Here is a 13,413-nt window from a genome sequence, read left to right on the forward strand (position 1 = left end):
TTCAAAAAAGTTTTACAAAATAGGAAATCGATAATAAAACAAATTTTAAATTTGGGCTTTCAGATGCCCGTATTCGCAGTAGGATTACGTCGTGCAAAATTAGATGGCTTTAGGTACTGTTGTTTTATTACAATGTGAGAAACATATATACATTTATGCAGATTCTTCATTATTTTCTTCAACTATAATACAGGGCGATAGTATTTGGTGGCACGATTTGAAAAGTGATACAGCCTTTTAAAGTTTTCAATGCAAAATGAAAGCAATAGTCCTTCAGGCCCCTTTGGACTAATAATGATTCACCAAATTGATGTTGGGGATATAAAATACTAGTAGGTGTAAAATCAATGATGTTTCTATGTAGAATGTTTTGGTTTATTATTGATCTTGCAAATTTATGCTAAATTGATTGTTTCTTCAGTAATGAGGTATTTTATTTAGTGCCTAATAATGAGGTATTATTAGTATTTTTAGTACGTAAGTGAAATTAAGAATTGAGCCTCTCCACATTATTATGTGAGGAAAAAATCAAATGCACATGCATAAAGCATACAAAAAAAAAAAAAAAAAAAAAAAAAAAAAGTGAGTTTGTGACTTTGAAGTCCAGATTTTAGATCATTCTGGATATTGGACGTCTGGATCTCGGACTTTGTACTGTAATATATTGGAACCAAAACACTATCTTATATTTCTCTTTCTGGTTTGCATACAGGACAGAGCAATGGAATCATTGTCAATTCTTTTTTAAATACTCATTTATGTGCTATTTATTTCTGTGTTTTTATTAAACTAAATGAATGAATCGTTGTAGCATTTAATGGAAAGAAAATTTAGTACGCTATATCAACTATATAATCACACAATCAACACAATTAGTAGGTATCTTGATCAAGTAATGATTTAGATCCAGTGAGTTTGAAAAAGGCTTCTGGTAGCAATATTGTCATTTAAATATATGTACCAACTTAGGGAAGTCTAGCTATGTGTCATTGGGCAGATGAGATTATAACTTATCATGTTATGTTATCATTTTAAAAAATATCCTATATTAATAGACAATAATGTTCAGTTTTAACATAAAATGTTTATTAGGGATTATCTAATTTCACATGCTTAAATTGAAATGCATGCTTGCCTGATTTCAATTCTCTAATTATGCTTGAAAATGTTATTAAAATTATTACTTTTTGTTATTCGCCATAAAAAGTACTATTTAGTAGTATTTTGATCAATGTGCATTACTTTTTAAGCAAAAACTCTGTATTTTTGTTACTTCTCATGCCATCAGTGGAGTCATTTTTATGCTTCTTTCAATTTTATTTCTATGAGTTTTACTATACTGGAGAACAAAACTTTTATCTATATACCCTCACTTTTAGTTTAAATGAGCAGAACATAATAGCATATAATAAATGTGATTCTTATATTCATATTTGTGATTTATTTCGTAATTCATATTTAGTTTTTTTTTTCTCTTTTATATATTTTAATTCACACTATTAAGATTTTCATAACTTTTTGCCTGTCATTATGTAGTGATTGATGAAAGTCACTTATTTTTCAAATTTAAAATTACCTGTTCTTCTTGACTAATTACACATAAATTCTCACTTGCAACCTTGTGATGAAATGTTACACTTACAGTTTCCTTTTACTTAATGTGAGTTATCTTCTGACTAAGTTTCACTGAATAATTTGCTTATATGATTACACTAATTGGTGCAGTTTCTGCTGAGGCATAGCAATAGTTTATGTTACTGATGTTTGTAATTACAAATATGAATAAAATAATTGTTAATAACTTTAAAATGTTATTTGATTTTGCAAAGGATATTTTAAAGTATTGTATAACATTTCTTTATTACAGCATATTGGAGACTCTCCTAACTTACTGAAAGATTTAGCTTCTGGAAAGCATCCATTCGCTAAAGTATGATTTTCTATATTACTTTCTGTTTCCTTTCTTAGGTTTTTATAAGTTAAAGATATTCTGTATAGTTGCTGAAGAATGCATTTTTAATTATTTCAACAAATTACATCCCCCCCCGCACCCATTTTAATTATAACCAATCATGTTTGTATAATTTTGATTAACAGAGGCTGGTGATTGTGAGTTGTCACGAAATAGTCTTTTTAACTAGCCATTCAAGTTTCATATGTTAAAATCATGTCTGTACATTTTAAATATAACTGTTAATCAAATAGGAAGAGAAACGTGTGCTTGATTGTCTTCAAAATCAATACGATTTTATTTCAAACCTATGCCAAAAGTAAGGTTGCTCTTTTGTCTAATTTTAAGATAAATTTTGATGTTTTACTGAAAAATTTGTCAGTATTATTATTTATATTTTGTAAATTATCATGCAAAATTTAAAACTAAGTTACTTTTCTAAAATAGTGAAGTTATTAATTATTTCTCAAAATTTCCTGCCACTACAACATTGTAATCTAATAGTATGGAGTTTGAATTGCCCAACTATAAGAGTAGAATTGTAGCTGCTCAATTTTAAATATTTAATATTTTAATAAGCTCATACTGAATGTTTTCCTCAGAAAATATGTATTGGATAATTTTGTTTAGAAAGAAAAGTTAATATATATTTCTGTTAACTGAAATTTTTTTAATGAAACTAAAATTATTTTTTGCTTTTTCCCTCAATAAATAAGATATTGTAAAACTATGGAACACTCCAAATCTGCTTTGTCTAATCATTAAATATGCCAAGAAGTTTGCACTTTTGTTAGGTTTTTGATTTATTTATTCACTGCATTAAGTAACCACAGCTTTGTTTTTATGAGTTGTTAAAAATTTACCTGAAGGGAAATTTTGACTTATTTTCCAAATGCAGTTTGTATTTTTATTCAAATGAATCTAATCTACTTAAAATTTTATGTTGTTATTCCATATTTTAAAATATTTAATATATTTTATCATTTTTCTTGTAATATGAAATGCAAATATTAAGTAATATTTCCTTGTTGTGCCTGATAGGAAAAGAGACAGAATTTAACTAGATTTAAAGTAAGCATGTAGGCATATGGCATCAATATTCTTTTAGAACCTATATGCTTTCATGTCACATCAACTCATCCAAAACTACTTTAATCACTTGCAATAATGTCTTGTTAACATTTATAAAAATGAATGTTTTAATCTTTATTCTGTTCCACTATTCCATATGAAAGTAAATATTATCTTTAATGCATGCTTTAATTTCAGGCTTTGTTAAACAAGTTTATACATATATGCATCAAAAATGGAAGATATTTTTAAGCATAATTTTCCCAAAGTCTAATTCAAATTTCTGCCCTTATTCCCTTTGGATTTTTTTAATGAAGTTTGACTATGTTTTATAGTACATGCCCAAAGATGAATTTATAACAGTTTTTTATAACAGTTCGATGACTATAAACGAGATTTTGGAGTTGTCCTGATTAAATACCGGCCAATAAAGTATGTTTCGATACTTCATCAAGTGTTGTCGTTATTCACTCCAAATCCACACAAACCCCATATGAGCATGAAGGAAGAAAATAATGTAACAACTGATGTCAGAAAAAGAAAAATGCAACAATATGTATGCACATGTGTGCATATATATATGCATATATGTGTGTATGTATACACACACATATATGCATGCATACATGAGCACATACCTCCACACATGCATACATACATTTCTGAATATGGTGAGATGATAACAGTACCAATAAATGTCCTGAGGATCTTAGTTATTGTATTAAAAGTAGTTGAGGCATATAATTATACTTGTGTGTATCAAGTTTTCAACTAAACTGGGGAAAAAAAAAAAAAAAAAAAAAAAAAAAAAACTTAATATACACAGTGCCTCAACTATTTTTTAATAAAAAGCTAAGACTTTTGAGGCATTTATTGTTTATTGATAGATAAAAAGATGCTGTTAATATACTATATAGGATGGTCATAAAAAATTTCCCAAATTTACGAACCCCGAGCAGCTTATCTGTTCAACCAATCGAAATGAAATTTTAAATATTATTATTTGAAAGTATGCATTCATGCACTCAAGATTGCAATGATTTAAAACAATAGAGCTCTGATGGTTACAGTCACAATGTAAGAATTTCAAAATTTTTGAATGGTAACATCCACTTTTTCCTGCACAAATCAATTAGTGCATTCAAAAACCGTAAATGGTGTTGGAGTGACGTATGTCTGACAAAAATTGCCACTGTAAAGCATTTGCAAAGAAGAACGTTGTAAAAGGCTAATGACGACACATGAGATGGAAAAGTACTTTTGTTGGAATTACAAGATTTCATTGTGCTCACCTTCGTAAACGATAAACTCGTTCCATGCAAGAGATTATTGATAACAATTACGAATGTAACATAACAGGAGGAATCTGTATAACTTCACGTTTTGTGGCATCTTTTAATTATAAATATAAGGGTTGCATTAAGTATTTGATTGAAAACACTGGTATGCTGAATTGGTTTTAAACTTATCCTGTTTTGAATAATTAACTTACATCTTAGTTTTAGAAAGTTTCATAAGAATACTTCATGGTATATAGTTCATGGAAAATTTTTCTTCAACAGAAATTAGCTTCTGCTTATAATCCAATAATAATTCTTGGGAGCAGTGCTTTGCAAAGACCAGATGGAGCTGCTCTGTATGCACTTGTGCAAAAAATTGCTTTGCAGTATCAGAAGTCAGAAGATAAGAAAGTTTTGAACATTTTACATCGGGTGAGTTGTCTTAACAGTCCTTTTTTGTATCAGAGTACATAATTATATTGTAACTGAATTTTTCACATCCTTTATGATGAATTAAGTGTTTGTTTTAAAATTTTATAAAGATTTAATATTTTAAAATTTTATAAAGAACTGCTTTATTGGTATATGTTTTGCATTGTTCCTCAACAGTCTTTCAGTTGTATATTCAAGTTCGTAAAATTATTGGTAGATTTTCTGATCTCCACCTTTCAGTTCAAGAGTTCTTATAGTTTACAATGCTTTTGTCAAGTTAGCTGAAGTTGGCATGTAGTTACGGAAGTATCACTTTCACTGTCAGTGTTTCAGTTTCTGCAGCTCTTTTAATATTTTCCCTAATACTGTAATCAGTGTTTTCACATGCTATTCCAAAAGTTAATCTTCATAATATCCTTCTCTGATGTGCAATGTATTAGAAAATAGCTTGCAATTCTGTGTCTTGTCCTAAATAAAAACCACATTTTTTAAAGCTTCTGTGTTTCGGGAGACTTGTTTCTCATGTATTGCTTATAATATGCAAAGCTTATAGCAAAGATATCGACTTAGTTATCTCCTTCAAAGTGCTTACATTTCCAAAATAATAAGTTTTGTGTATGTTTTTTTAATGACACCTTTTCTGTAATTACATTTAAAAACTTTTATAATACTTTAGTCTAATGGCTAAATAACAGAAGTCGCATTTGCAGGAAGAGGAACTAGTTTAATGTTTTTCAGAATGATATCAGTGGGCTGGGCAGCACAGCTATCTAATAGTAAAGCTATTTTTTTTTTATTTTTATTTTTATTTTTTATTTTTGAATTCTTTGTCCCATTTCAAAAGAAAATCAGTAAAAATACTGCTTATGGTCCATGAGTTTTTGTTATCGTGGTAAGTTAAATTCTTGACTTATAACATCTAATTTTTCTACTCTTTTCAATACCCACTTGCATCTTTTTAATTGTTGCATCTATCTTGCATATAAATAACACAGTAACTCATTCTTTTAATTTTTTAAAAGCTGCATTTCACATTTAAGCATAAATATATACTCTGATAATGCTGTGTAAAACAGATCAGTTTCATCTATATTATAAATTTCATGTGGCTTGTATTCTTTTAGAAGCCTGGGTAAAGTGCCTTTTATCTATTTTTCCACTGAATGATGATCCACCTCTTTCTTCTCACCATGTAGTTTCTGATAAACAGTATTATTTCTCTTTTTTTAACTTGTGAACCATCCATCATTTGGCACAAAATTTTCTCGTATTATTTTCGCTAATTCTACAGCTTTTTTGGTCAAAAGAGCTTTAGAAATTGGAACATTTTTTAGTCTCATTGCTTGAAATCGTTCTAGAAGAGCAACTTTAATGTCTCTCAGTTTTTGTGCGTTCAGGAGACATTTGTGTTTTTTATAATTCTTCATCAATTTTATTTCTTTGTTTAATTAAATTGTAGAGTGCTGTTGAAAAAGCTGCTTCTCTTTGGCTGTATTTTTTGCATCTAATGGTTCTGTGAGACTAAAGGTGCATCCAAGAGATAATAAGAGGTTTTGTTAACAATAACAACATTTATTTACAAGAAAATATACGAAAATTTCAATCAATTAGATATATTATTAGGCATCTCTGCCTTCCATGTCTTACACCTTTAGTATCCTGCCTGCCACTGACTATTAGGACGAACGCAGCGCCCTCTAGTCAGAATGACGCTGGAAATACGTAATACTCCCCACCTGAACTCACTTGAGTTCACTTACCATTGAATTTCAACTAAACTTACATTCAGGAACCATTTAAAATTACAAGAATAAAAATATAAATAGCATATTATATCAAATACAAAGCTTCAAAATTATTCAGTGACTTGACATACAAAAACCAATTACACTTTTAACTTCCAAAGAAAATTGTTCAAATATCAAGCAATAAAATATAAGCACAATTAAACAATTATTAATACACAGATAGAACATTAACAGGTTGCAACTCAATTAAACTAACACAATTAAGGATTAATTTCCAAATTATACACAAGTTGTACTGAGCGTTTTATTTGTCCTTTAGGAGTCTGAATAAGAAGAGAACGAACTTTTCCATCTCTTCCTGGATATAGCTCTAAAATTTTTCCCATCATCCACATATTTCTGGGATAACGCTCATCATTAATCAAAACAATATCATTCACTTTAAATGAAACTATTTTACCTGGTTGTGGAGAAATATAAGCTGATCTTAGATTAAGTAAATATTCCTTTCTCCACCTGTTCCAGAAGTGATTCAAAAGTGTTTGCTGATATTTATATTTCTTTACCAAAGAATTCCTATTAACATTTAAATTTTCATTTTTATGTTTTATTACAGGTAAAGACACCAATCTTTTACCAATAAGAAAATGAGATGGGGTGAGTGGAGAGGGTTCTGAGGGTTCGTTGTACAGATACGTGATAGGCCTGGAATTAACCAGAGCTTCAATTTCCGAAAAAACAGTTTCCAATTCCTTCAAAGAAAGAGAAGATTGTCCAACAATTTTCTTTAAGCAGGTTTTAACCGTCCGTATCTGTCTCTCCCAGAAACCTCCCCACCATGGACTTTTCTCAACTATAAAATTCCAAACTATACCTTTAGAAGCAAACAAATTTTTAACTTGATCATTATTTATCTGATTCCACCATTTTTTCAATTCACTATTTGCTTTTTTAAAAGCTTTGGCGTTATCAGAATATATAGTGGAACATAATCCTCGACGAGAAACAAATCGTCGAAATCCTAACAAAAAAGAATCAGCACTTATGTTAAGAACTACTTCTAAGTGGATAGCTCTTGTCACTGCACAGCTGAATATAAGTAAATAACACTTTGAATTAAAATCACGAACAAAAAATGGTCCGACAAAATCCACACCGCATACATCAAATGGTGGATGCTCTTGAATTCTATCAGGCAGTAAAGGGGCAACCACCTGCATTCCAGATTTCACTTTGAATCGTCTACAAATCAGACAGTTATTTAACACTTTTTTCACAAATTGACGACCGTTAACAATCCAGAATTGTTCTCGTAAATGTGTTAAAGTTGCATCAACACCTAAATGGCACATTTTAGTATGAGAATCACAGATAAGTAGTTCAACAAATTTATCATTAGATGGAAGAAGCCAAGGATGTTTAGCTCGCATATCGTTACATGAAAACTGTAGACGTCCCTTTAAACAAAGTAAGTTATTATCATCAAGTTCAGGATTCAAATTAAATATGCGTGAACTCTTATCGATAGTTCCTTTAGAAAGAAGTTGGGTAACTTCTGTACTATAATGTTTGAATTGAGTCGCTTTGATCCAAAAACGCAAAGCTTGCTCGAGTTCTGGAGCACATATAGGTCCATTTAATTTTGTAGAATTAGGTTTAGAATTGTGCACAAACCTTTTAATCCAAGCAGTAACACGCAGTAATCTACTTAATTCGCTGAAGTCATTAACGTCCAGTAACGACGACATAGGTAAGTTTCCATTAGCTGAACTGGTTACCATGGAATTAACCAGTGCAGTCCGTCGCTCTTTCACTATAACGCGTTCATCACAGATGTCATTAAAATGTTGTAGCGATTCTTGAAGAGGCCACGAGTAAAGTGGTCTAGACAACCAAACAGGGCCTGACCACCACAGAGAACTTGTAAGAAATCTCCTAGCCGATTCTCCTCTAGTAGTAAGGTCTGCGGGATTGTCGGAGCCACTGCAATGGTTCCAACACTCTGGTAGAGTCAGCGACTGCACTTGAGCTATTCTGTTGGTGACAAATGGTTTCCATTGTTTAGAAGATCCTTTCAACCAATGAAGGACGATTTGAGAGTCGCTCCAAAAGAAAATTTGTTTTGCGAAATTAGGAAATAGACCTTGTAAATAATTTCCTAAACATGCAGCGAGGAGAGCTGCCATTAACTCTAATCTTGCAAGAGTCAAAGGTTTTAAAGGAGCAACTTTACTTTTTGACATTATAAAGCTCACTTTGATTTGGCCATTGTAATTCACGTACCTTAGGAACGCAACAGCCCCATATGCCTTGGGACTGGCGTCACAAAACTCATGAAGAGAAACTTCACTTATTTCTACACTTTCAAAAAACCTTCTTTCAATAGATACTGATTCAAGTTCACAAAGTTCAGAACACCAGGTTCTCCATTTATTTTGTAGGTCACTTGGCAAATCTTCGTCCCATTGCAGACCACGTTCCCACATCTCTTGCAGAAGAATTTTCACAGTGATTACAAAGGGACTAATCAGTCCACATGGATCAAATATCTTTGAAATAACTCTCAAAACGTGATGCTTGGTGATTCTAGCATCAATGGAATCCCTAACATCTCTTAAATCTAATTTAATTTTATCCTCAATCGGATCCCACTTCAATCCTAAGAAACCTGTTCCTTGCCCGAAGTCAGTATTTTCCTCATATCCGTTTTCATTCCAAAGTTTACACAATTCCGGACAATTAGTTTTTAATTTCCTCAAATGAAATCCCGCTGCTTTTAATATCTCTATTGCCATAGACGTCAAATAATAAGCATCTTGAACGGTATTGGCTCCATAGCAGAGATCATCAACATAAAGAAAAGAATTTAACATGTCATAACATTTTGGATGATGTTCCTTAAATTTCTTTATGTGAAATTTCAAAACGCAAGCCAAGGAAAATGGCGAAGTAGTTAAACCGAATGGAAGACGATTTAAATGAAGAGTTTCGGTTGAATCACCTACCTCTTCGGGAAACCACAAAAATTTAAGGTATTTTCTATCTTCCTCCGCAATCTCTATCATAAGAAAAGCTTTCTCTAAATCTCCAGAAAATGCAACTTGATATTCTCGAAATTTAAGAATTATGTCCAATAAATTTGCATAAAGATTTACTCCTGATTCTAGAGACTCATTAAGAGATTTATTATTTTCATTAGCTTTACTGCTACAGTCATAAACAATTCTAACTCGAGTTGTTTCCTTGTCATCCCTAATTACCGCTCTGTGGGGCATATAATATCCTGAATTTTTATCTTCATTAACACATTTTCCCACAATCTGACATTCTAACTGATCCGATATAATTTGTTTATACTGGTCATAAATTTCTTGATTTTTATTTAGTTTTTGCTTTAACGAATCAAAACGCTTTTTCGCAACGTCATAATTAGAATTCAACCCAACTGCAGGTCCCAAGTTTTCCTTCCGCATCAATCTACAAACATACCTTTCCCCATTAAATTCCAAAGAATTTTCAAATTTTTCAATCAATTGATTATCCCATTCAGAAAAGTTTTGTTTGTCTGACTGAAATTCTTCTATTTCCCAAAATTTTTTCAAATCGCACAAAATGGAAGAAGAGTCCATGACTAAACATACATTTTCATAATTATTAGTCAATTTATTACTTCCTTTCACTCCCGCAAGTAACCAACTGAAACAAGAATTTATCGCAGTAATGTTTTCATTTAACTTTACTCTCTCGTCATAAACAATATCCCAAAATGAATCGCATCCGATAAGTATTTCCATCTGGCAGTCGCCAGAAAATGAATCAGCCAAAGGTAAACCTTTTTCCTTCAACGCATTGCGAATAGATACATCAGGAATCTTCAAGGACAAATTAGATATATAATCCGTTATGACAGCTTCTAACTCGTACGATTTCGAACTTTGATCCCTATTGCGCAACGTCAATGAAACGATACGGTATTCCTTCTCACGTGCTATTTTGTCTCCGAAAGCAAAAATAGCTATTCTTTCGTAGCGTATTAGTTTTAATTTTAATTCTTTAACTAATCGAGATGAAATAAAACTTCGATGACTACCATTGTCTAAAATAACATTAGTTAAGACTGAATTTTTATCCGAACATGCTAAAACTGTACATGTTTGCAAAAAGGGCTTATTTTTGGTACATATATTACTATGAGACACAGAAATAGTCTCGGCGCTTTTATTAGATTTAGATTGTGAGTCATTCAAAACAGTTTCACTTTCCACTTGCTTCTCACAACCTTTCAAAGTAACATTAACGGGTTTATTTTTTCTACATACTGACTCATGATGAAAATTGCTTAAATAATTTTTACACGATATTTTTGCCCTGCATACACGAGACACGTGATATTTCTGGAAACAACACCAGCATCTAGCTTCAGTCCTAAGTTTATTTATTTTTTGTTCTACATCCAATTTTTTACAACTTACGGAATTGTGATGACCGTCACAGAATAAACAAGCATTTTTTATTTGTGTATTTAACGCTGAAGCGGTTGATATATTTTTAGGCTTTGAATAGTTTTTCTGATAAGTTTGACCACTTTGATAATTTTGGGAAAAGGATCGTTTTGTTTCGTAACTTTTTAGGGGGCTCATCACAGTTTCGGCAATTTCCCTAGATTCGACTTCATTCCTCAAAAACGTAATAATTTCCAAAACCTCACAATTCACTTCCCTGTTTCGTTTACGGTGAAAATCTAACACCAAATCTTGTGGTAGCAACTTCAATAATATTGGATTCAATAAATGCCCATATGAACCCTCCGTTACATTTAATGAATGCAAATTTCTTATATTAACTTCTATTTCATTGTATAATTTACGCAAACCCTTAACATTAGACGAACTTCTCATGGGTTCTAAGCTTAATAATTTATTCATGTAAGAATTTATAATAGAATCAGTCCTACCATATCTTTGTTTTAAAAGCTCAAGACATGAGTCATAGTTTTTCTCATTTAATTCAAAACCCGCAACAACATTATATGCAGGACCAGAAAGAAGAGATTTTAAATATTGGAATTTTTCAATTTTCATAAGTGAATTGTTTGAACCGATTGCACTATCAAAACAGTTTAAGAATTCCATAAATTTGCCAGAATCACCATAGAATCGCGAAATTTCTAACTTTGGTAATTTTAAAGCCGTAACGGTGTTTTCCGAAATACTAGATGTGTTAAGAACTGAAGAAGTCCGCTGAACATTTTCTGATGCTAATTCTTTAATTTTGCTTTTTAGTTTATTGTTAGCTAACAATATTTTGTCATCGTATTCTTCCGAAGCTTTTAATTCACCTTTAAATTTTTCCGGATCGTCTATGAGTGCTTCCACCTCTAAATCATGGGTTTTCAAGATCTGCTCTTTCGTTTCTAATAGTTCCAGTAGTTCTGATAATGAACTTACATCTTCGACGGCTTCATCAAGCTTCTGCACTCTTTTAACTAGTTTAGTAACACTAGCGCGAACATTACTTCTTTTTTCAATTATTTTCGAAAGCTTATCCATATTAACTCCGAATATGTGAGTTCAAAAGGTCTTACCTCCACAGTCCATTATGCAATGTTACGTATCCAAAAGCGTGCGTAAAGTATCCAAACTTCTCAGAAATATAATCCAGTAATGATGACTAATTACTTCCGATATTCCACATTCGCGGACAAGATGCACCAATTTTGCATCTAATGGTTCTGTGAGACTAAAGGTGCATCCAAGAGATAATAAGAGGTTTTGTTAACAATAACAACATTTATTTGCAAGAAAATATACGAAAATTTCAATCAATTAGATATATTATTAGGCATCTCTGCCTTCCACGTCTTACGCCTTTAGTATCCTGCCTGCCACTGACTATTAGGACGAACGCAGTGCCCTCTAGTCAGAATGACGCTGGAAATACGTAATAGTATTTACCAAACATATCATAATCTTTCAGCAGTTTATCCTTTCTTCCAGGCTTAAATAATTTTGTTTAGGCTTTTTTCAACATGTAGCGATCCACACACATAAGGAAATAAAAAATGTTTCTTCCAGTTATTTGTACAAATCCAAAATCCTGTTTCTTGCCAGCAGGAAAGTGTTAAGTCAACCTGTCACTTCGTGGTATATTATAAGCATAATCAATGCTTTTTTTTTCATTTTCCTTCAGCCTACAATGATCATTACCCTTTTCCAGTCAAAGACTGATAATGTATATTAATTCAAGGAAGCATTTCATGATATTTTCTGAGAACATTCTGCAAACTTAATGTGTGTATACATCTCCATCCCTTATCAGCTGATGTTCAAGAAAGGGAACAGTATTCATTTACTATTGAAAAGAGTAGTAAACCAAGATGTTTAAAAATCATCAAGATTTTAACTTAGCACAATAACAAGAACTCATGGATGACGAGCACCACCTATTGTTTAATCCTAGGAAACACTCATTTATTTACAGTCAAAGAACTTGTTTCCAGCACCTCTAAAGAATTGTTTTTATTAATCATGAGATAAAGGTATTCTGTCATTCTCAGCTGTAGTCTGGACAAAGAGATTTGCAAACAGTGTCTCACCATAACTGAGGAATGAACACAAGACCCTAGGAGTTCTTGGTTCTAGCTACAATAGTCAAAATTTCTCCTAAACCCATTTTATTGAAGCACTGCATAACTGAAAGATAAAAGAATGAACTACAAACAGTTTATTCTGGATCTGAATAATCAGACTTTCACCAGTTTGAGTTTTATAAGTGATGGAGATGAGTTTGGTAAATGTTGATTTTTTATTGATTAGTTTATATTCGTTTTGGTTCCAGAAAATTTTAACGCATTAAGCAAATGAATTTATTGACCAGTGAGTTTAATAAGCAGCAGGCACTATATTTATTTTCTCTGTGTATGATACAACTC

General features: G+C 31.6%; 1 protein-coding gene across 2 annotated transcripts in view; it reads left to right on the top strand.

Moving 5' to 3' along the window:
* The window catches only part of ND-75 (NADH dehydrogenase (ubiquinone) 75 kDa subunit), an 82,387-nt gene that overhangs the window by 49,990 nt on the left and 18,984 nt on the right, over window positions 1–13,413 (top strand). For both annotated transcript variants that reach the window (XM_085817431.1, XM_085817430.1), the window contains exons 14-15: window positions 1,868–1,930; window positions 4,585–4,734. In XM_085817431.1, coding sequence (XP_085673557.1) covers window positions 1,868–1,930; window positions 4,585–4,734 — 213 coding nt within the window. The remainder of the gene's footprint in view (window positions 1–1,867; window positions 1,931–4,584; window positions 4,735–13,413) is intronic.

The sequence above is a fragment of the Stegodyphus dumicola genome, chromosome 5, assembly GCF_044657685.1.
Source record: "Stegodyphus dumicola isolate Sdum_Otavi_A_Nest chromosome 5, ASM4465768v1".
Taxonomy (NCBI): Eukaryota; Metazoa; Arthropoda; class Arachnida; order Araneae; family Eresidae; genus Stegodyphus; species Stegodyphus dumicola.